General features: G+C 40.8%; 1 protein-coding gene across 1 annotated transcript in view; it reads left to right on the top strand.

Moving 5' to 3' along the window:
- The window catches only part of DPP6 (dipeptidyl peptidase like 6), a 689297-nt gene that overhangs the window by 327246 nt on the left and 336329 nt on the right, over window positions 1–25722 (top strand). Inside the window, exon 2 of the mRNA XM_064575688.1 lies at window positions 3166–3280. Coding sequence (XP_064431758.1) covers window positions 3166–3280 — 115 coding nt within the window. The remainder of the gene's footprint in view (window positions 1–3165; window positions 3281–25722) is intronic.

Raw genomic sequence — 25722 nt, 5'->3', positions numbered from 1 at the left:
GCTTTCATGTGGGCAAAATTGCCCTTTTTAAATGTGTAAGAATGCTGCCTGGAAGGCAATATGGTGCATCTGTCTTTAAGAAATGATGTTGGGGCACCTGGGTGGCTCAGTCAGTTAAGCATCTGACTCTTGGTTTCGGCTCAGGTCCTGAGATTGAGCCCTTCGTTTGGGCTCCCTGCTGAGCATGGAGTCTGCTTAAGATTCTCTCTATCCCTCTCCCTCTCTTCCTCCCCTTTCCCCTTCCCTCTCTCTCTCTCTCTAAAAAAGAAAGAAAGCAAGCAATGGTGTCATTGACCCAGGATCACTTCCCTTGAGTACACTATGCTGTCAATGCCTGTTTGGTTATTTAGAGTACATTCTCCCATTCAATAATACATACCAAACTGGTTTTCTGTGCAAAGTATTTTCTTAGTCCAGTGAACAGGAGGAAGGCAGAGTCTTTGTCCCCTTTCCAGAAGTCCTTGCCTCCCATTTGTTTTCCACCCCTGCATAGCAACTTCACAGCTTTGTATCTCTCTCTTCCGTCCTATATGTGTTCATAGAACTTTTACTCTATTGGACATTTTTAAGATCATTTATTTCCACCTTCCTTTCTGGATGATTGGACCTCCAGGACCCCTGTTAGGTGTTCACCATCCTGCACACTTCCTGGTGAAGCATCTCATTCTACTGTGAGGTGATACTCATGGCTGGGAATTTTGAAGTTGTACTGAAACACAGTTCTACCTTCTGGAGCTGTACAGAATAAGTCTCCTCTTCCATGTGATAGTTCAAGTGGATGAAGACTCTTAAGTATTTGGCTTTTGAGGCTGAACTCTTCCTTCAACGTGACATGTTTTGCAAACATCTCCATCTTCTGGTCATCTTGGTAGACACTCTGACACCATCCAGCCTAGACCTGGACATCCCACTGTGGATGTGTTGGGGCTGGTAAGAGGCTCACTGAGTCTCAGAAGGACCTCTGTCACTGCAACATGGGTTCAAGTACACTTCTACAAGTAAATCAGCTACACTACTAGCTCGTCAAGAAATTGACACAAAGAAAAAGTCTTAGGCTTCTTCATGCATATAAACTTTGACCAGTGTATTTAATAGATATGTTTAGTACAGATTTTAGAATTCTAAATTATTATTAACAAAAAGATTCAAAAGATACCAATTGTATGAAGCTGATGAAGACAATAACATTAATTTTATTATTCTGTATCTTGAATAAGATTTGGTCTTAAAGATTAAAATATTCTGGCTTGATTGTTACCCTGGGATTTAATATGAACAGTGTTTGTGAAATGTCCGCTAGGGGGCTGCCTGGGTCCTCAGTCAGTTAAGCCTCTAACTCTTGATTTCAGCTTAGATCATGATCTCAGAGTTGTGAGATCGAGCCCCGTGTCACATAGGGCTCCATACTGGGTGTGGAGCTACTTAAGATTCTCTCTCTCCCTCTCCCTTTGCCCCTCCCCTCCCTCACGCACTCACACTCTCTCTCTCTCTCAAAGAAAGAAAGAAAGAAAGAAAGAAAGAAAGAAAGAAAGAAAGAAAGAAAGAAAGATCGATCCACTAGGGTCTGCGAGACATTATGTGTACTACCTTGTTCATATGAATAATACTGCTTCAAGATATATGCTATTCACAAATTTGGTGAATTTTCAAATTTTCTTCATAAACTTGGGCAAAGTGAAAAGCTGCTGAATCAGCAAAATCTGATTACTTCTTCTTGTTATTGGCCTGTGATTTTCTTGCATAGGAAAATCTATCCATTCAGAAATGAGATCAACTCAGTATAACTTTTTGTCATTTTTAAGTGCTAAAAAGCCACTTCTTAATAGATAAATTCTGGATAGCAAATAAGATTGGTAGAAATTTTTAAACAACAATAAAATCCTTTCTTGCTAAGAGCATAGTGGCCCTCAGAATTTCTCTTAATTTGATAATCTAGATAGCCAATATTGAATATTTGCATGTCAGTTATTAACCATTTGCCATCCTCTATTTAATGTCACCTTTATTTCGATTTGCAGAAATTTGCTACATTCTAACGAACTTTGAGTTTGGGATGAAGCTGCATTTGGGTATTGCATTATCTACTTTTTGAGGCCCCCTCTATTCTACTTCATCTTGAGTTGGAGTTAATATGAGTTGTAATTATGGGCACTATAAGAGAGAATGTTTTGTGTTCTGTTTATGGGCAGAAGGAGCAGTAGACCGTTTGCAGTGTGACCATATGTCTTTATTTGCTTTGGGGAGTGCCAGTTGCTCTTGTATTACTGATGATAATTTTTATCAATATAAACTATTATGTTTATTAATTGTTAATTATAAATATTAACCAGTTTGTCTCTCTAAGGATCCCAGCTTGGAATGTAAATTATATGAGCACCCTGATTTGAAAGGAATTGAAAGTTGGTTTCAGCAGCCAATATGCCTGATTAATTTCCTAGATTTATCCAACCTTTAGCACACTTTAGCAATGTCTCCAGATTCTTCCTCCCATCCCTAACCCCTGCGACCGTGCAAACACAGCTCCCGGGAGGGACGAAAATCTAGAATAGGTTTCTAGAAATATTCTAGAATATTTCTATTTCTATTCTAAAGTGAATCACCCAATGAAGAGACCTGGGCAATCTTGAAGTCTTGTATGAAGTTCTGCAGAAGGGAGAAAGGGCTCAAGATCATGAGCAGTGGGTCCAGGTTAATTATACTCGGCATGCAGGATGTGCTAAATAAATGTTTGAATCTGGTACCCTGAAATAGAAGTTAATGGTGTGGATGTGAATGAGAAGGAAGATGAGAGAGGACTGGGAGCCGGCAATATTAATCATACTTGGGTTTGACTCAGTGGGGTTAGGAGGTTGGCTGTCACGAAGGGAAACGCCACAGTTGCCCTGTGCTGTGGAACCCAGTGTCCCGAGTGAAGAGACAATCAGTTCTCAGCAAAGCTGTAAACATAATATACTATCACATTTGTTCTTGAGATCAGGTTTTGCAGGGACAAGAGCAGGAGGCCGAAGGGCGGAAAAAAGAGCTACTCGTAGTTCAAGGATGAGAATATGCCTCATTCACTCTTCCGTGTCTTGGTTTTTGATTCAAATGGAATGTATTTATTTGGTTTTTATTTTATTTCCTTACTTCACTCACTGGGTTTCTCTTTCCTGTTGTTGTTTTTAGGAGCTGGTGGGGAGCAACCCTCCCCAAAGAAACTGGAAGGGAATAGCGATTGCACTCCTTGTGATCCTGGTCATCTGCTCCTTGATTGTCACCTCGGTCATACTGCTGACTCCAGGTACTTACATTTATTCTTGGAAAAGCAAGTCACTGTGTGGGAGAAAGTGTCTAGCTGTGCTTTGCAGTTTTTTTCTAAGTAACTACCTGTTACATAATTTATTTTTCCCAGGTTCTAATTCTCATTGTGCCATATTGTTAAATGATTAATGTTTCAATGAAAAAAAATCCATTTTGTATGCTTTGAATTCATTTATATTATTGTTGACTAGAAACACTTGGCATATATTAAAATTCATAATTACTTCTTCATGCTTGATGAGCTTTAAGACAGTGGCGTTATAAATATGACACGTCTATGGATCTCATGGAATCTGTAGCTACTGTATCAAAGAAGCATTTTAAAAATTAGTTCACACTCAATGTATGTTGTTTTAATAAGAACAGAGGTACTTGATGAAATAAAAGTATAAGAAAGAGTCAGAAATCTCACAGGGAAGAAAAAACACACAAAATCTTTAGCAAAATCCTACAGCAAAAATGTGTATACACCTGCACCTTGAATGTTTCAAAAATAAGTGCTATGGGAGCTTGGAGGAGAGAGAGGTCCTTCGTGAGGAAGTTCAGGAAGAAGGTGAGATGTGAGGCAGGTTGTGGTGGAGTATGAGCTTAAGGAGAGAAGGAAGACTTTTCCTGGAAGACAACCACATGGCAGTTATAGGAGACCACTGTGGCCACATTCTCATTGTCATGTTTGTCTCCTAATTGTTTGGAAAAAAAAAAAACCACAGTTCTAACCCTCAGTAAATAGACTGCACAGGTATTAGACCTTAAGATGGCAAAAGAAGTAGATACATTGAAATGTATTAATTAATTAATTAATTAATTTTACATTTTTACAAAAAGTGCCAGTAAATGATGATGTACTTTTAAATGATTCCAAAACTTCAGTGACAAAAAGAGTAATCTGTACCCTTAAACCAAAACTAGATAAAGGTATCACAAGAAATGAAAACTATAATCAGTATCCCTTATGGGGGCGCCTGGGTGGCTCAGTCGTTAAGCGTCTGCCTTCGGCTCAGGTCATGATCCCAGGGTCCTGGGATCGAGCCCCACATCGGGCTCCCTGCTCAGCGGGGAGTCTGCTTTTCCCTCTCTCACTCCCCCTGCTTGTGTTCCCTCTCTCGCTGTGTCTCTCTCTGTCAAATAAATAAATAAAATCTTTATTTAAAAAAATCCCTTATGAATATAGATGTAAAAATCTCAACAAAATGCAAGCAAACTGAATCCAGCAACGTATAAAAAGGCTTATACACCTTAACCAAATGTGATTTATCCCAGGAAAATAAATTTGATTTAATGTATGAAAATCAATGTAATACATACATATTAATAGAATAAAGGGAGGGAAGGAACCCACAGAGCTGACATTTGTAAAGTCCAAAATCTTTTCATAACAAAATATTCAACAAGCTAGTAGAAATTTCCTCAACCTGATAAAGAGCATGTATGAAAAACCCACAACTAATATCGTACTTAATGGTGAAAGGTTGAAAGCATTTCCCTAAGATCAGGAACAGACAAGGATGCTCAGTCTCCCCATATCTATTTAACATTCTATTAGAGATTCTAGCCAAGGATATGCAAGGGAAAAAAATACAGATAGGAAAAAAGTAAATGATTTCTATTCTCAGATGACATGAACTTGTATATAGAAAATCTTAAGGAATACACACACACAACACGCAAATGCAGCAAGGCTGGATAATACAAGATCAATATACAGAAATCATTTGTATTCCCATACATTAGCAATGAACAATCTAAAAATTAAATTAAGGAAGTGATTCTTGGGGCACCTGGGTGGCTCAGTTGGTTAAGCGACTGCCTTCGGCTCAGGTCATGATCCTGGAGTCCCTGGATCGAGTCCCGCATCGGGCTCCCTGCTCGGCAGGGAGTCTGCTTCTCCCTCTGACCCTCCCCCCTCTCATGTGCTTGCTCTCTCTCATTCTCTCTCTCTCAAATAAATAAATAAAATCTTAAAAAAAAAAAAAAGAAAGTGATTCTACCTGCAATAGTTTTGAAAATAATAAAGTACTTAGGAATAATTTAACAGAAGATATACAAACTTGTGCACTGAAAAATCATAAAACATAATTGAAAGAAATTAAAGAAGACCTAAGTAAATGAAAAGATACTCTGTGTTTATGGATTGGAAGATCTAATATTGGTAATATAGCAATACTTCCCAAATACATTTATAGACTCAATCCAATCTTTATAAAAATCCCAATTTCCTTTATTGGAGAAATAGGCAAGCTGATTCTAAAATTCATATGAAAATACAAGGGACTCAGAACAACCAAAACGACCTTGAGAAAGAATGGTTAAAGTGCTTATACTTCCTGATTTTAAAACTTACTCTAAAGCTACAGTAATGATGGTATTAGCATAAGTATAGACCTATAGATTAACGGAATAGAACTGAGGGTTCAGAAATAAACCCATACATCTATGGCCAATTGATTTTTGACAAAGGTGCCATGATCTTTCGATGGGGAAAGCATAGTCTTTTCAACAAATAGCACTTGCCCAACTGAATATCCACATGCAAAAGAGCAAAGTTGGAGCTCTACCTCACACTGTATACAAAAATCACCTCAGTGTTGATCAACAACCTAATAAAAGAGCTAAAACTACAAAATTCTTGAAGAAAACTTAGGAGCATATATTTATGACCTTGAATTAGGCAACAGTTTCTTAGATATGACACCAGAAGCATAAGCAACCAAAGAAAAAATAGATAAATTGGACTTCATCGAACTTAAAAATGTTTGTGCATCAGTGGACACTATCAAGAAAGTGAAAAGACAACCCATAGAATGTGAGAAAATATTTGCAAGACATATGTTCTGTAGAGGTCAAGTGTCCAGATTGTATAAAGAATTATTATAACTCAAAACAGAGAAATAATGTAATTAAAAACAACCAAAGGATTTAAAAAACACTTATCCAAAGAAATATAAATGGCCAATAAGCATTAAAAAAAGATGTTCAACATCATTAGTCATTAAGGAAATGCCAATCATACTCACAGTATACCACTTCATACCCACTAGGATGGCTATGAAAAGGAAAATAATAGGTATTGGTAAGGATGTGGAAAAATGGGGAACTTCAAACATTACTAGTAGGAATGTAAAATTGTGTAGACTCTGTGGAAAACTGTTCAGTAGTTCCTCAAAAAGTAAACATAGAGTTAGCATATGACCGAGTCATTCCACTCCCAGGTATTTACCCCCCCAAAATTGAAAACATGTTCATACAGAAGCTTCCATATGGATGTCCATAGGATCATTATTGATAAGAGCCAAAAAGATAGAAGACATTATGCTAAGTGAAGGAAGTTAGACCCAAAAGGCCACATAGTGTATTATCCCAGAATGGGCAAATCCACACAGATAGTGGTTGCTCGGGGCTAGATGTGGGGACAGTGAGAAGTGACTGCTAATAGGTATGAGATTTATTTCCTTTTTTAAAAAATGATGTATTTTTAGAGAAGCTTTAGATTCACAGAAAAATTGAGAGGAAGTCACAGAGATTTCCCATATACCGTCTGTCCCCACACAACGTATAACCTCCCTGGTTATCAACATCCCCACTGAGTGGTATGTTTGATACAACTGATAAGCCTACATGGATGCATCAAAATAAGATTTCTTTTGGGAGTGATGAAGATATTTGGAATTTGATAGTGGTGATGGATTCACAACTCTGTTAATACATCAAGAACTACTGAATTGTACATATTAAAAAGTGAAACTTCATAGTAAATCAATTTCATCTCACTTGAACTGTTAGTTTACATGATAGTGGAAACATTATAAAAAAACATGGGGTAATCTGGCCATACTTACATACTAAAGTACCATAAAAACTTGCCTAATGTTGAAGAGGTTTCAGTAGCAATTATGAAAAAGAGAATGTTGCTCTCTCTCCCTGAGTATGCTTTATGAGCATACCTGAGTTGCCTGGGGCACCTGGACTCAGGATTCAGTACGGTGCATCTGACTGATCATGGAAAAAATGGATTCAGCCATTGAAATCTGAGTAGGGGGAGGGTTAGTAAAGACAAATACTTGTTCTATTTTGTGATTGGCTGACGATGATTCACCTTAGCTGGCGATGTCAGCAACCATGTACTTTTAATTAACATGGAGGAAATCAGGTCTTCCTCAGGATTCACGGAGTACGTGTCCCTACCATTGCTTTTCTTTGAACAGAACTCTGCTTTATACGAGAAAGTGATTATTGAACAGTTGATTCTGTGGTTGTCCAGCACTGGAGAGGGGGCTTAGAAAGAACAGTGTTTTAAGTACTTTGCAGTTGCTGCTGCCCCCCCAAGGCACACATGAGTGTCCATGTCACCCCAAGTCCTAGGGTGCCTGCATTCATCACTTCAGTGTGAAATAAAAGGGCACCGCACCCCCCCCCCCCCCCGGCAGCTCCTTTCTCCCCAGTGGTCCAGTAGCAAGGCTGGGTGGTAAATGTTCTTGCGGAATAAATTTTGAACCAGTCCGGAAGCCTTCCCTCCTTGTGCCCATGCAACACCCACAGAGAGCTGTCCCTCGGTCTTCTCCACTGTGTAGGGAAGCGTGTCCCACTCTCTCAAATGCAGCCGCTAACCCTGCGAGTCATTTACATTCAGCTCTCATGCGCAGTGTGCCTCCTGCAATAGAGAATATCGTCATTGTAACCATTACCTCTTCGAATGCTGGCGGCCAGTTGTCAGGGGCAACAACAATGGGCAGGAGGCATCTGCTGGTGGTGGGGCTGGGGTGCCTCCCTGAATTCCAGGAGAGGCTTTGAAGAGCAGAATTTCTTTTATTCTTCTGTCAAAATAAAAATGTGGCTGAGCCTTGCCTAACCCTTGGGCTCCGTTGGGCTTCCGTGGCTAGTATTTTGTTTTGCAAGTTGTGCCACTCAGGGAGTCTGTGTCCTAGGTTAGGACGCTCAGCCATGCCTGTTCAGTAGCAAAGGGACTGCCGTCCCTCCCACTGCGGGCTTTCTGCATCCGCCATCCTGGGGTGCAGCACTGGCTTTTGTTTGGCAATCAAAATTCGGTCAGGCAGAAGAGAATGTCCAATCGCTCAACCTGCCCCTGGCTTCAGAGCTTTCTCAAATTTACGAACCTATAGAGCATCCTCACCTCAACCAATAGGACGTACTCATTGGTCAAACATAAATGCTCCCCTCTTGGGGGCTGAGAGCATTGAGCTCGTGTTGGGTGCAATGTGAGAAAAGGAGACACAAATGCTCTTCCTGAGAGCTTAGTGTTGGTTGAAAAAGACGGAAGGAACAAGCATGAGGAGAATTTCGCAGACGTGTGATCAGGAAGCAAAAACAGAAGAGGAGTCTTAGGCAGGGCTTGGGTAAGCCCTGTTGAGTGCTGCCTGTCACTGAGTCACTGACCTAAAGACTGTGAGCACCACTAAGGGCCACAGTGGCTTCCACTGGGTGAGAGACAAAGAGCAGCCTTAAGGAGAGGAGAATCCTAGTGACGACAACACCCTGCAAGTTTCTGTGCTGGCCTGCATGCCTTTGCACCCAGTCTTGCCTCCATTTTGATAGACTTACTTAGAAATTGTAGTAAGTATTTTTCTTAAAATCTAAATTCAGTTAATTAACATATAATGTATTATTGGTTTCAGAGGTAGAGTTCAGTGATTCTTCAGTCTTATATAACACCCAGTGCTCATTCCATCATGTGCCCTCCTTAATGCCCATCACCCAGTTACCCCATCCCCTGTCCCCCTCCCTCCAGCAACCCTTAGTTTGTTTCTGTGATTAGAGTCTCTTAGGGTTTGTCTCCCTCTCTGGTTTTGTCTTGTTTTATTTTTTTCTCTCTTCCCCTATGATCCTCTGTTTTGTTTCTTAAATTCCACATATGAGTGAGATCATGTGGTATTTGTCTTTCTCTGACTGACATATTTCACTTAGCATAATACCCTCTAATTCCATCCACATCATTCACATGAGTCCCCTTTCCAGCTTGGTAGGAAGAATCACATGGAGACCCTGTTGGTACCCAAGATCTTTAAGGGGCTCATGGTAATCATTCTGAATGACAAGTACCTTGTTCTGTAGTGCCGTCTAATTACCCCCAGTTGTGCACAATTTATGTTTTAAAGATCAAATTAAAAGTGTTTAAGGCAATCTTATTGCCAAAGGGACTAGCCAAATGAGAATGTGTCCTTTTCAATTTTGTCATTCATTTCCCCCTTGTTAGTCTATGCTCTTTTCTAAATTTCTCTTTGGTGTAATAGACTCAAAGTTACCTTTTTTATTTTCAGATATTAAATATGTGCTTATGCCAGGTCAGACACAGCCTATGCCCTTTTGGGCAGCTACAGTTCTTGCATTCTGATGGAAAGGACTCTGACATTCTCCAGTGCCACCATTAATGTCGTAGGAGCTGAAAAATCCAGCAGAATCCCATTTGCATTAAAACAGCCCTGACAGTTGACCTTATGGATTTTCACATTAGGGAAGATGGACAACAATTTCTGATGGAAAACACTAGAACACTTAGAGGTGGTGTGTAACCAAAAAGCCTTGGACATTTGAAAATCACAGTGATAGTAGACTTTGGGCTAAGGCCACACAGAGGTTATCAGAACATAAGACTCGTGAGTCTTTTGGGTGGGAACAGAGCATAGAGATTATTTTTATGGAGTTGAAATTTCATCACTGGTTTAGGTCCAATGTCTGTAACTGCTTTGCTAACTCTCAGCTTACCTTTTTTTAATTTTCAATTGAACCCGATAGGCTTTACTGAGAGGGAGTGAAATCTAGCAAATTGGCCATCACGGCTCATAAATTGGATTCTCCTATAGGAGAGAGTAAGTACGAGCAAGTCAGATACTTAATCAAGTGTTCTGAATAGACACCAGAGTCAAAATAAGATGAAATGGGTTTGTGTGGAAAAAAGCTATATTAAAATTACATTTGAGAGAATCCCTCCACTTCAGAGGTGTGACTGCTAGTTAACAAAGGAAGTTCTGTAATAAAATTTCCATCGATTTTTTTTTTAAGTAGACTGTTTTTTTTTAGGGCAGTTTTGGATTCACAGCAAAACTGAGAGGCAGGCACAGAGTTTTCCCAGACACCCCCTGCCCCCAGGCACGCACAGCCTCCCCCGTTATCAATCCCCACCAGAGTGGCACATTTTTTACCATGGATGAACCTTCACTGACCCATCATTATCACTCAAAATTCATAGTTTACATTAAGGTGCACTCTTGGTGGGATGCTTGGATGTCGCTGTCAGTTAAGAGTCTGAGTCTTGGTTTTGGTTCAAGTCTTGATTTCACGGTCATGGAATTAATCCCCATGTCAGGCTCCATGCTCAGTGTGGAGTCTGCTTAAGTTTCTCTCTCCCTCTCCCTTGGCCCCTCCCACCCCGCACTCTCACTCTCTCTAGAATAAACAAATCTTTTTTTAAAAAAGGTGCACTCTTGGTGTTGTGCATGCCATGGGCCTGGACAAATATGTGATGGCACCATCCGCCATTACAGTATCCTCCAGAAGAGCTTCACTGCCCTAAGAACCCTCTGTGGTTTGTCTGTTCATCCCTCCCTCCCCCATAACCCCTGGCAGAGAAGTTTTTACTGTCTCTGCAGTCGTGCCTTTTCCAGAATGTCATACAGTTGGAACCATACAGTATGGAGCCTTCTTTCACTTATAGGCTTTTAAGGTTCTGCCTTTTCATGGCTTGACAGCTCATTTCTTTTTAGTGCTGAATGGTATTCCATTGTCTGGATGGACCACACTTTGTTTATCCATTCACCCACTGAAGGACATTTTGCTTGCTTCCAAGAATTGGCAATTATGAACAAAGCTGCTGTAAACATTCACGTGCAGGTTTCTATGTAGTCATAATTTTCAACTTCTTTGGGTAAATACTAAAGAGTGTGATTACTGAAATACATGCTACAAGTGTATTTTGTTTTGTAAGAGACTGCCCAGCTGTCTTCCAATCTGGTTGCCCCATTCTGCATCCCCACCAGGAATGAACGAGAGTTCCAGTGGCTCCACAACCTTGCCAGCATTCTGTGTCGGCAGTATTCTGGGTTTTGGCCATTCTCATAGGTGTGGAGTGATATCTCATTGTTTGAAGCTCATCTTTTAAAAATTCTGGAACAACTGATTTTTAAACATTTATTTAAAATACACATACAATGTTATATTGCTTAATGAATTTTTAAACTGAACAGGTTCCTATAACCAGTACCCAGATCAAAACATGAAATTCAACCAGCATCCCAGAATACCCCTCCCATGCTTTCTCATCACTAATCCCCCCAAAGGTCCCCTAATTTCTAACATCATAGATAGTTTTGCATGCTTTTATACTTCTTGCATTTATAGTATTACTATAATCATGTAGTATGTATTCTTTTACAACTGCTTCTTTTGTTCAATATAATGTTTGTGAGATTTATTATAGTATTTTAAGTTGTTTTGAGGCCCCATTTTTAATCTCTGTATAGTCTATGCATAATCTCTCTGACCGTTGGAAAGTAGCTTAACAGTAATTTAAAAACTCATGTGTATATCATAACAAGTAACATAACCTTACTGCTTATTATGGTTTCTTGTAGAAATAGGTGATTTGGCCATGTCTTCCAGGCATTTTCTCTGTTCTCCTTCCTATATTAAACTCATCTCGATCTCATCAGAGCTCATCCGCTGTATATGACTATGACCAAGTGTCCTATCACAGGACACGTAAGTTACTTGATCGGTCTCTGGTATTGTTCACTTGCACTTGGGCATCTCTAGTTGTGTTTCTAGATTCCTTTGTTCCCAGCTGGCCAATTGGGTGAATAGTGTCTACTCCAGTCATGAAGTAGATACTTGGTTTTGCTGCCGTTGCTGGTACTCTTGTCATTATTGTTTCTGATTAAGTTAATTTGTTAATGCCAAGTGAAACTAAGTGCTTTATGTAAAGGGATAGTGCAGATAATATTTATGATGACAGTCCAGAATATGGGCGAGACTGGGGAGGACAGGAAGCATCGGTGGAAGGTTTTATGGAAGATGAGGAATTTGAAAGACAGATGCAGGACAGATGAAGGCAGTCCAAGAGGGAAGGTCCCCCACAAGCCACCATAAGCCTGAAGCACTGGCTGGATGGAAGGTGCCTGGCCAGGAAGCCATGGAGGGACGTAATGAGTGTCAGGAGTTAAGGATGGAGGGATGGGGTGGTGACAGACTGGGAGAGTATGGAATGCCGGGCGCTGGGTTTGAGATGGTCCTCTAAGGGTTCCTGTCATTTGTAACAGTTTATAAGTTGTAACCATTTTTAGAATCTGATAAAACTGTAAGTCATCCTATCATTGGAGAAGGGCACACATGTCCTTGTAAACATTTGGATTTACTTCAGGACGCTCACGTACCTGGTCAGCCTGTCCATCGGCCATGTTCGGGATCAGCTTGAGCATTTATCCAAAGCCCAGATGTTACAATATCAGAGTACCTTTGTCCCGAACAGAACACCTCACTACAATAATTCAAACCACAAGTGTTACATTGTTTCACAAAATGAGAAGTCCAGGGGCACCAGGGTGGCTCAACTGGTTAAGTGGCCCACTCTTGATTTTGGCTCAGGTCATGATCTCAGGGTTGTGAGAGCCCTTGTCGGGCTTCATGCTCAGTGGGGAGTCTGCTTGAGGAGTCTCTCTCTCCCTTTGCCCCTTCCCCCACTCTTTCTCTCTCTCAAATAAATAAAAAAATCTTAAAAAAAAAAAAAAAAGGTTCTCTCTTTCCTTCTCCCTCTGCCCCTCCCTAAACTTTAAAAAAAAAAGAGAGAGAGAAAGAAAGAAAAGAAGTCCGGACCTGGTCAGGCCCAGGATGGTTCAGGGGCTCCGAGATCTGCCCAGTTCCCGTGGGCGTGCGGGGGCCCCGAGATCTGCGCCACTCCCGTCGGCATGCTGGCAAAGTGGTTGCACTGGCTCCACACGTCCCATCTCCCACCCTCCCAGGAAAGACGGGAAAACCATAGAACTTGCCTCCTGTAGTTCTGTCGTTTCCTGTAGCCAGCCGGGAGACAGCTTACTTACCACAACTATATTGTATGGCCTCCCTTAGCTGGAAGGGGGGTTGAGAAAGTCAGTATTTCTAAGGATCATCCTCTGCGGACATGGAAGGGTACAGTGGCTCTCAGGGAGGCAGCTTCCTATCTGCCACAACAAGACTCCTTGACTTATGAAATATTTTATGAATGCAGTCTTCATCCCTTGAACTTGAACAGTGAGTTTGCACCATTCCTTAAATTGAAGCATATCTGAAAAGAGGGAGTTCTGACAGATTCTCATAAAAGAAAGAATTTACACTGCTGCTAACCTTATAGTTAGTTGCAAACTTCTGAAGTCCTAAGAAGTGGGTCCCTAGGAGAATCTTAACAATCTCTATTTTGACTTTTCATCATTAGTTCTAGGGTTGTGAGGTGCATCTTGCTTATTTATTGAATTCTTACACTGAAGAGCCATTTATTTGAAGGACGGCAGTGGATTATTATTCATGCTTGCATTAAGAATCTAAGCTAAGGGAAACGTGCCTACATACTTATCCATAAAGGGGCACTTTTCAAAGCATTGCTACATTTTGCATCCTATTTTAAAGGCATAGTTGTATATAAACCATGAAAAGGATAAATCTTATCCTGGCACTCTTGCTTTCTTTAGTCTGTTGCCTGGTTTGGATGAAAGCCTCTTGGTAAAGTTCAAGGGAATTTGGGGAGCCTTGAGGACCATCTGTTACAAGGAGCAGCCAGTCTAGTAGTTGCTATTTTAGGGAAGACTCTAGCCAGTCAGGAACCAAAGGCAGCAATTGAGGAGTTTTAAGGCGAGTTACCAGGTCTGGGTCAGGAACACAGAAACAGATGATACAGTAAGATCAGAGAAGTGGAGAGAAGTCGCCCACAATGAACTAGGCAGGTCAAAGCACCAAGGAGGATTCAGTTGCAGGCTGCAACGGTCCACCTTCCCTATGAGGCAGAAGTCTTACCTTGAACCCTGCGGGAACAACCAGTTATTCCTTCAGCAAAAACAGCACATATATGCACTTCCTCAGATGGCTGTTGACTATTCCTCAAATTCCAGATTATTTCTAAATTAACTCTGTGCTTTTATGTGAGGTCTGAACATGAGCAGAACTGGGTTAAGAGATAATTTACAGAACCTCGGATTTATCAGTCTTTTCTCCCTTGCTTTATCCTTATCCAGGTTCTTTTTTGTCTTTTTTTTTTTAAATTCAGTAAATGTATGATTATTGTGTTTTCAGAGGATGCCTTCTAAAGTAGTGGGTTAGGGGCGCCTGGGTGGCTCAGTCGTTAAGCATCTGCCTTCGGCTCAGGTCATGATCCCAGGGTCCTGGGATCGAGTCCCACATCAGGCTCCCTGCTCAGCGGGAAGCCTGTTCTTCCTCTCCCACTCCCCCTGCTTGTGTTCCCTCTCTTGCTGTCTCTCTCTCAAAAAAAAAAAATAAAATCTTTAAAAATAAATAAATAAAGTAGTGGGTTAGTGGGAAATGGAGAAAAGGTCTTGAGGGATCTGCTGGGTGAGAGGATGACTCCCCAAAGGTTCCATGTTCTAATCCCTGGAACCTGGGAATGTCACTTTATATGGCAAAAAGGGGTTGTTGCAGAGGTGGTTACATTAAGCACCTGACATGGGGGGTTTTCCTGCTTTATCCATGGATCCTAAATGCAACCACGTGTATCTTTATAAGAAGGAGGCAGAGAGAGATCTGACAGAGACAAAGGGGAGAAGGCAACGTGGCCAGGGAGACAGAGGTCGTAGTGATGCAGCCATGAGGCAGGGTGCACCCACAGCCACAGCAGGGACGAAGAAGAGAGGCTCCCCTACAGCTCTTATAGGCGCTGTGGAGGGTAAGGGCTAGAAAGGGGTGCGCTGGACACGCCGCCCTCCCCCCACCCACCTGCTCACAGGAGAGGCCATGCCGGCCTCCCCACCTCTCTGGAGGACTCCTCTCGGCTTCAGAATTTGGTTCTTTATCATCTCTGCTGCCAGAGAAGGAACTGCAATGTATTCACATCCAGATATCTATTGGTGTTTTTAAAATGTTGAGAGGATGGGACTGGAGGAGATTATGCTAAGTGAAATAAGTCAAGCGAGAAAGTCAATTATCATATGGTTTCACTTATATGTGGAACATAAGGAATAGCATGGAGGACATTAGGAGAAGGAAGGGAAAACTGAAGGGGGAAAATCGGAGGGAGAGATGAACCATGAGAGACTATGGACTCTGAGAAACAAACTGAGGGTTCTAGAGGGGAGGGGGTGGGGGGATTGGTTAGCCCGGTGATGGGTATTAAGGAGGGCACGTACTGCATGGAGCACTGGGTGTTATATGAAAACAATGGATCGTGGATCACTACATCAAAAACTAATGATGAACTGTATGGTGACTAACATAACATAATAAAATTAAATTTTAAAAAATAAATAAAATGTTGAGAGGAAAGGACAAGACCCATCCCCTGCCTTGACTTAATTTATTTTTATGATTTTACTTACACGCGTGAAACAGAAGTAAGTTCCATTTACAATTCATATGAAATTAACAGAAATAACCAAATTAAATACAGATCAATCAACAAGGCGAATAAAATTCAGGTAAAAAAAATGTACATTTTGTGGGGCAAATGATGACAATTCCTGAAACTAAATCTCCCTTAAAATGTGTGTATGGTATTTGCCACTGGGAGGTGGGCACTTGGGGATCAATGAGGCACCCCTGGCAGCCACGATTTTTCTGTGGGGAGCACCACACACCTTTGTCCACATAACAACTGTGCCATCAGCTGGGAGGATTAAATTAGCTAGCTGACCGTGGTGTTGGTGCATCCTGAAGACACATTCCAGCTCAGATACTAGATTCAGGTGTGAGTATGTGCTAGGATCAGAATATGACTTTATTAATGATGGAGTATGTATAAACAAAAAAAAAATAGTGAAAAAGCTATTAAATGAACAACCAAAATCAAAATAATAGTACTTTTTTTTTTTAATACTATCAATTCTACAGCCAGTCTCTAGAAATCATTCATTACATTTCACCAATTCTGATGTTAGTTTTTCTGGTGTTTCTTTCTGAGATTCTTAGTATTATGCTTATCTACCAATATTCACAGACGACTCCTATCAAAGTGAAGAATGCTGCTCACTTATAATTCCTCCCACTTCCTTTCTTCACTCTGTTATGAAACCTTTGAAGTTATTTTTAAGTCCTTTATAGATTTCTTTCATAACTTTAAATGCAAATGTCTTTATGTATACATTTCTTGGTCCTCCAACCTTAAGTGGTATGTATTGACCCCTCCCTGGCTAATCTGGGGAACCTCCTCCCCAGCTGGCCCAGCACCTTCCGTTCTTCCTTGCAGCTTTGGTAATATTTGCAGCCTCTTTTCTCACTTTAATAAAATCTCCCACCAAATAATAAGTTGATTTAAAAAAAAAAAGTTGAGGCATTCAGGCCAAGTGGACTCTCATTTCTTCAAATCCATTAGTAGCTATGACTTAACCTTATTGCTACTTGGACCTTGACTTTCTTAAACAAACCAGTTTTCTTAGCAATTCTAATGGATTATTTCTACTTGAAATGAACAAGTAAAACCATCCTTATTGAGGACAAAATGAATGCCTATGTAGAATGTGCTAATCAAACATAGGGGTACATTTAGAAAGGTTGCAGAATACAAGATCTATATGCAAATGCTGTGTTTTATGGGCTAGCAACAGAAAGTTGGAAATTGAAATTTTAAAAATACCAGTTGTATTAGTGGGCTCAGGCTGGCATGATAAAATACCCACACTGAGTGGCTTACACAACAGAAATTTATTTTCTCATAGTTCTCGAGGCTTTAAGCCCAAGATCAAACACCAGCAGGATTGGTTTCTAGTGAGACCTCTCTCTCTGGCTTGCAAACAGCCCCTTCTTGCTGTATCTCACATTGCTTTTTGTCTCCGTGCTTAGAGAGAGAGTGTCTCTTCCTCTTTCCCTACAAGGACACCGGTTCTGTTGGAATAGAACCCCACCTTTATGGTCCCATCTAACTTTAATTACCTCCTTTAGGGCTGTATCTCCAAATACAGTCACACTGGGGGTTAGGGCTTCAGCATATGAATGGGAGAGGGGTGCAACTCAATCCCAAACACCTGTCCTCATGGACACCTTTGGGGGGCATTATTTTACCCACAGTCTGACCCCCAGCCCTTAAAGATTCACATGCATCCCACATACAGAGTACATTCTCTCCATCCTAAGGTCCCCAGAAGTCCCAAGCTATTGCAGCATCAACTCAGAGTCCAAAATTTCATCAGCTCAAAAGTCCTAAGTATCATCATCTAAGTCACCAGAACGAGTTATGGTAAGACTCTGGGTATGCTCTACTTCACGACCTGTAGGCATGTTACCCAGTTTAAAGTTCATTGTTCCTAAGTTGTTGATAGTGAAGCATGACTAAATTTATTCTTTCATTATGATAAGAATCTACCAAGGAAATATGAGTATCATTTACAATAAATAGCACTGATTGTACTTCTTAAAAAAAAAAGTTCTAACTGGAAGTATTGATTCCAGCGTCTACATAGAGCACTCACTCCATTAACATGCTGGCAGAGTGAAGGGAATTGCTTCCTGTGTTTTCATAGTTTTTTCCTTGGACTAAATGGCTGTCCATGTTAGGTTCATCACTAATGGTACAAACAGCAGTGAGCTGATGTTCAGCAAATCTGTATCATTGGAACTCATGAATTAACAGTTCAGACTTGGAAAAATGGACAGTTTCTGTGCTCCTGGGTGGCACAGTCGGTTGAGTGTCCAGCTCTTGATTTTAGCTCAGGTCATGATCTCAGGATTGTGAGATCCAGCCCCACGTCAGGCTCTGTGCGCAGCAGAGAGTCTGCTTGAGATTCTCTCTCCCTCTTCCTCTATCTCTCCTGCTCGTGCTCTCTCTCTCTCTCTCTCTCCAATCAATCAATCAATCAATCAGTCAATCTTTTAAAAAAAAGTTTGATTTCCGTATGTTCCTCTGAGTGTTTGTATGGAAGCAAACAAATATTACGAGCTTCTATAGAAAGAGCATACAAATATGTTCCCTGTGACTTATTCTAAATATCAGAGTACTTTTACTCTGAGCCTGCAGTTGGGATCTGCCTCCGCTGTGAAGCTGTGTCCCACCCGCCCACCACAGTCTTTGTCTTCTTGGTTTGAAAACCCTTATACTTGACACCTGCCACATCACACACAGCGGGGTGAACACTTGCTGAGTGCCACTGTTGTGTGTGTTCCTTGTTGATCTGATTCAGAGGCTAAATTTTTCTCATCACAGAAATGTGTCAATAAAAATGGTTTTTAAACCTTTTTCTTTATTTACAGAATTTTTTTTAACCTGGAGAACATAGTGTTTTATCAGGCTCCTCATAAGCATTACCTGCCTGATATTTTCTCTGTTCTGGAATTTAATTAGCGTCCCACTTTTGGAATAGGTTGCACACAAGCCAGATTCTGTGAACGATTTCCCTGTGAGTGTGGCTCATCTAGCCTGACTCACTTTCCACACATCTTCAGAGAAGCCTTGCAACCTCTCAGTAGCTCAGGTTTGCCTTCCATAAAATGGCTTTGCTTCCTCCTGTTTCTTATAGGATCAAGAGTTAAAATTGTCAGTGTCCTACCAAGACAGCAGAGCATTTTTGGAGTTGTCACTTATTCCAGTTTCTAACACAAGCAGAACTAACAAGAGACCTCTCACTAATCTGGTAGATTTTCTTTGTTACTAAATTGGGTTTGTCAGTAGCTAACCTCCACTTGCAGTGATTGAAAACCTCAAGAGGTTATGCTTCACATTAATCCATTTTAGGGTGGTGGAATTTATTTCTAATTTTAAAAATCTCTAGAGAACATTCCAAAATGTTCCCCAGTAATTGTGCTACTTAACAACATAACTGTTTAACAAGCATCCGGAGAGGATCATGAGCAATTTGGATTGTATTCTGACCTACATAAAGATAGCTGTCTCGCTAGGGATTGGGAGGTGCCTCTGAATGCCAGTGAGCTGACCAGGATGCCACGGTAACTACAATTGCCATGTGGTTATCCAGCCATCGGGCTGAAGATAACTTTACTTTTCAGTCATCCCCTGATTACCTTCAGGATGAAATCCAAACTATAAAAGCCACTGGGCACTTCTTGTATCTCCACCGGTATGTTGACTTCCACTTTAAGTCGACTTCCGGTTCAAGGTGACTTCCGGTTTAAGATGGCTGACTGGGCACAGAAATCTTTCCCTTCTGTTTTCAAGCAGGTAGAAATGAGAGAAAATAAATAGTCAAAGCATAGCTGCACTCAAAAACAAGAAAGAGTTGTTCATATACCTAGAACAGAATGGTATCCTTGAAAGAAGGACCACCAGGTGAAAACTTACAGCAGCAAGTAAGACCAAACTCCTGCCACCCTCAAGCAGCAGAGACGAGTCAGACCCAACAGGAGGGGCTAGGATATTGGTGTCCATGAGGGGGCTAGGGACTGGACAGGTGCCCCCTGCCTTAAAACTGGGCTCATGGTTAGAAGGTCTTGAATCACATCACCCATAACTGGCAAAGGGCGCCAGCCCAAATGGCAGCATGAGACCCAGATAGCCTCCAAGTGCCCAGGACATTGCTGGTGACCACACCACCAGGAGTCTCTCATGACACAGGACACTTGCAGGGAAGAAGCTTACAACTGAGTTACAAGGACCTGCAGGAACTATCCACTAAAAATCAGAACACCAGCTTAGGAGGAGCAAGATGGCAGAGGAGTAGGAGACCTAAATTTCATCTGGTCCCAGGAAGTCAGCTAAATAGGGATCAAACCATTCTGAACACCTATGAACTCAACAGGAGATTGAAGAAAAGAATAGCAGCAACTCTCTGAAGAGAAAAGTGACCACTTTCTGGAAGGTAGGACATGTGAAGAAGTGAATCCAAGGTGATATTCGGGAGGATAGATGGCGGGGGAAGGGGCCTCCGTAAGCCGCAACCAGCAAGTGATAGAGCAGCGGAGCACAAAATTGGAACTTTCAGAAGTCTGCTCAGCTGAGGGACGTCGCTCCAGTGGCTAAGCGGGAGATGGAACCCTTGCTGGGACAGTGTGGTCTCAGGACTCTCGGGGTCACAGGAAGACCGGGGGTGCCTGAGTGTGGCAGAGTGCTCAGGTATCGGAGCGGGGAAGCCGGCTGCAGAGACGGAGCTGAGGAGCGGGTTTTAGCTCGGGGTTGTGATAAACCGTGATCCGCGGCATAGTCGGGCCCCTGCTCCTCCAGCAGGGACCCAACAAGTGGCAGATCCAGGGAGACTCCCCTTCCTCCCCCAGGAGGAGCGGCGCGGGAGTGCACCACAGGGATCTGCTGGGTTTGGAGACTCCACACGGGGTCGTAGGCCAGAGATAGAAACGCTCGGTCACAGGCTAGGTGAGCATGGAGTGTGGCCGGATCCCGAGGAGATGGGAGTGACTGACTGCTTTTCTCTGGGGGCTCACTGAGGAGTGGGGCCCTGAGTTCTCAGCTCCCCTGGGGTGGAGATTGGGAGGCCACCATTTTCACTCTCATCTTCTCAAGCTGCATGGAAAGCTTGCAAGGAACAAAAGCTCCTGAGAGCAAACCCAAGCAGATTACTTAGCCCGGACCAGGTAAGGGCGGGGCAATTCTGCCTCCAGCAAAAACATTTGGGAACCATGGCAACAGGCCCATCCCCCAGAAGATCAGCAAGAACAGCCAGCGAAGACCAAGTTTACTGATCAATGAGAATGGCAGAACTCCAGAGCTAGGGGAATGCTGCACATAGAATTCAAGGCTTTTTTCTCATGATTCTTTAGTCTTTCAAAGTTAATTTTTTTTAACGTTCTTTTCTTTTCTTTTTTTTTTTTGAATTTTTCTTTTTCCCTTTTTCAACCAACATCTTATTAATCCCTTTTTAAAAATATTTTTTATTTTTCATTTTTAGAGTCATATTCTATCCCTTCATAGTAGTTAACCTTCTTTTTAGTATATATATATAAGTTGTTCTCTCTTTAAAATTTTGGGATACAGTTTCTTCTAACAGAACAAAATATACCCTACATCTCTAGTGTATGGCTTTGTTCTAGTCTCCTGCCTGATCACATTCTCTCCCTTTTTTTTTTTTTATCCTCTTCTTTCTTTTTTCAACCAACTTCTTATCAATTCCTTTTATAAAATCTTTTATAATTTTCATCTTTACAGTTATATTCCATCCCTTCATTGTATTTACCATTATTTTTGTACATATATAAGTTTTTCTTTCTTTAAAATTTTGGGAGGCACATTCTTATAACAGACCAAAATATGCCCAAAATCTAGTGTGTGGCACTGATCTGTTTATCAGCCTGATCATATTTGATCATATTCTGTTTTTGTTTGTTTGTTTTTATCTTTTTCTTTTTCTTATCTTTTTTCTTTCTTTCCATTTCTTTTCCCCCGGTTTCAGGTCTGATTTGTTTAGTGTATATTTTTCTGGGGTCGTTGTTACCCTGTTAGCATTTTGTTCTCTCAATCATCTGTTCTCCTCTGGAAAAATGACAAGATGGAAAAAAATCACCTCAAAAAAAAAAGAACAAGAGGCAGTACCGACTGCCAGGGACCTAATCAATATGGACAATAGTAAGATGTTGGAACTAGAGTTCAGAATAACGATTTTAAAGATACTAGCTGGGCTTGAAAAAAGCATGGAAGATATTAGAGAAACCCTTTCTGGAGAAATAAAAGAACTAAAATCTAACCAAGTCGAAATCAGAAAGGCTATTAATGAAGTGCAATAAAAAATGGAGGCTCTAACTGCTAGGATAAATGAGGCAGAAGAGAGAATTAGTGATACAGAAGACCAAATGATGGAGAATAAAGAAGCTGAGAAAAAGTGATAAACAACTACTGGATCAAAAGGGCAGCATTCGAGAGATAAGTAATACCATAAGATGAAACAGTATTAGAATAATTGGGATTCCAGAAGAAGAAAAAGAGAGAGGGGCAGAAGGTATATTGGAGCAAATTATAGGAGAGAACTTCCCTAATTTGGGGAAAGAAACAGGCATCAAAATCCAGGAGGCACAGAGAACCCCCCTCAAAATCAATAAAAATAGGTCAACACCCCGACATCTAATAGTAAAACTTACAAGTCTCAGAGACAAAGAAAAAAATCCTGAAAGCAGCTCGGGACAAGAGATCTGTAACCTACAATGGCAGAAACATTAGATTGGCAACAGACCTATCCACAGAGACCTGGCAGGCCAGAAAGGACTGGCAGAATATATTCAGAGCACTAAATGAGAAAAATATGCAGCCAAGAATACTCTATCCAGCTAGGCTGTCATTGAAAATAGAAGGAGAGATAAAAAGCTTCCAGGACAAACAAAAACTCAAGGAATTTGCAAACACAAAGCCAGTCCTACAAGAAATATTGACAGGGGTCCTCTAAGCAAAGAGAGACCCTAAAAGTAACATAGACCAGAAAGGAACAGAGACAATATACAGTAACAGTCACCTTACAGGCAATACAATGGCACTAAATTATTATCTTTTCATAGTTACCCTGAATGTAAATGGGCTAAATGCCCCAATCAAAAGACACAGGCTATCAGAGTGGATAAAAAAAACAAGACCCATCGATATGCTATCTGCAAGAGACTCATTTTAGACGCAGAGACACCTCCAGATTGAAAGTGAGGGGATGGAAAAGCATTTACCATGCTAATGGACACCAAAAGAAAGCTGGGGTGGCAATCCTTATATCAGACAAATTAGATTTTAAACCAAAGACTGTAATAAGAGATAAGGAAGGACACTGTACCATAATTAAAGGGTCTATCCAACAAGAAGATCTAACAATTTGTAAATATCTATGCCCCTAATATGGGAGCAGCCAAATAAATAAGCCAATTAATAACAAAAGCAAAGAAACACATTGACAACAATACAATAATAGTGGGGGACTTTAACACCTCCTCACTAAATTGAACAGATCATCTAAGGAAAAGATCAACAAGGAAATAAAGGCTTTAAATGACACACTGGACCAAATGGACTTCACAGATATATTCAGAACATTCCATCCCAAAGCAACAGAATACACATTCTTCTCCAGTGCCCATGGGACATTCTCCAGAATAGATCACATCCTAGGTCACAAATCAGGTCTCAACTGGTACCAAAAGATTGGGATCATTCCCTGCCTATTTTCAGACCACAATGCTTTGAAACTAGAACTCAATCACAAGAGGAAAGTTGGAAAGAACTCAAATACATGGAGGCTAAAGAGCATCCTACTAAAGAATGAATGGGTCAACCAGGAAATTAAAGAAGAATTTTAAAAATTCATGGAAACAAATGAAAATGAAAACACAACTGTTCAAAATCTTTGGGATGCAGCAAAGACAGACCTAAGAGGAGGGTATATAGCAATACAAGCGTTTCTCAAGAAACAAGAAAGGTCCCAAATACACAACCTAACCCGACACCTAAAGGAGCTGGAGAAAGAACAGCAAATAAAGCCTAAACCCAGCAAGAGAAGAGAAATAATGAAGATCAGAGCAGAAATCAATGAACTAGACACCAAAAGAACAGTAGAACAGATCAATGAAACTAGGAGCTGGTTCTTTGAAAGAATTAACAAGATTGATAAACCCCTGGCCAGACTTATCAAAAAAAAAAAAGAGAAATGACCCAAATCAACAAAATCATGAATGAAAGAGGAGAGATCACAACCAACACCAAAGAAATACAAACAATTATAAGAACATATTATGAACAACTCTATGCCAGCAAATTAGATAACCTGGAAGACATAGATGCATTCCTAGAGATGTATCAACTACCAAAACTGAACCAGGAAGAAATAGAAAACCTGAACAGACCTATAACCACTAAGGAAATTGAAGCAGTCATCAAAAATCTCCCAACAAACAAGAGCCCAGGGCCAGATGGCTTCCCAGGGGAATTTTACCAAATATTTCAAGAAGAATTAATACCTATTCTTCTGAAACTGTTCCAAAGAACAGAAATGGAAGGAAAAATTCCAAACTCGTTTTATGAGGCCACCATTACCTTGTTCCCCAAACCAGACAAGACCCCATCAAAAAGAAGAATTACAGAACAATATCCTTGATGAACATGGATGCAAAAATTCTCACCAAAATACTAGCCAATAGGATCCAACAGTACATTAAAAGGATTATTCACCACGACCAAGTGGGATTTATCCCTGGGCCGCAAGGTTGGTTCAACATCCGCAAAGCAATCATTGTGATACAATACATTAATAAAAGAAAGAACAAGAACCATATGATCCTCTCAATAGATGCAGAAAAAGCATTTGACAAAGTACAGCAACCTTTCTTGATTAAAACTCTTCAGAGTATAGGGATAGAGGGTACACACCTCAATATTATAAAAGCCATCTATGAAACACCCAAAGCGAATATCATTCTCAATGGGGAAAAACTGAGAGCTTTCCCCCTAAGGTCAGGAACATGGCAGGGATGTCCATTATCACCACTGCTATTCAACATAGTACTAGAAGTCCTAGCCACAGCAATCAGACAACAAAAAGAAATAAAAGGCATCTAAATTGGCAAAGAAGAAGTCAAACTCTCACTCTTTGCAGATGATACGATACTTTATGTGGAAAACCCAAAAGACTCCACCCTAAAACTGCTAGAACTCATACAGGAATTCAGTAAAGTGGCAGGTTATAAAATCAATGCACAGGGCGCCTGGGTGGCTCAGTTGGTTAAGCGACTGCCTTCAGCTCAGGTCATGATCCCGGAGTCCTGGGATCGAGTCCCGCATCAGGCTCCCGGCTCGGCAGGGAGCCTGCTTCTCCCTCTGACCCTCTCCACTTTCATGCTGTTTCTCTCTCTCTCTCTCTCTCTCTCTCAAGTAAATAAATAAATAAAATCTTTTAAAAAAAAAATCAATGCACAGAAATCAGTGACATTCCTATACACCAAAAACAAGACAGAAGAAAGAGAAATTAAGGAGTCAATCCCATTTACAATTGCACCCAAAACCATAAGATACCTAGGAATCAAAAAAAAAAAATTTAAAAAAAATTAAAAAAAAAAACAAAAAAAGAAGATACCTAGGAATCAATCTAACCAAAGAGGCAAAGGATCTGTACTCAGAAAACTATAAAATACTCATGAAAGAAATTGAGGAAGACACAAAGAAATGGAAAAACGTCCCATGCTCATGGATTGGAAGAACAAATACTGTGAAGATGTCAATGCTACCTAGAGCAATCTACACATTCAATGCAATTCCTATCAAAATACCATCTACTTTTTTCAAAGAAATGGAACAAATCATCCTAAAATTTGTATGGAACCAGAAAAGACCCCAAATAGCCAGAGGAGTGTTGAAAAAGAAAA

Source organism: Mirounga angustirostris, unplaced genomic scaffold, assembly GCF_029215605.1.
Source record: "Mirounga angustirostris isolate CCGP_5_RB_7025 unplaced genomic scaffold, mMirAng1.0.hap1 SCAF_12, whole genome shotgun sequence".
Classification (NCBI taxonomy): domain Eukaryota; kingdom Metazoa; phylum Chordata; class Mammalia; order Carnivora; family Phocidae; genus Mirounga; species Mirounga angustirostris.
Note: the sequence above shows the minus strand (reverse complement) of the source record. Positions and strands in the feature narration are given on the sequence as shown.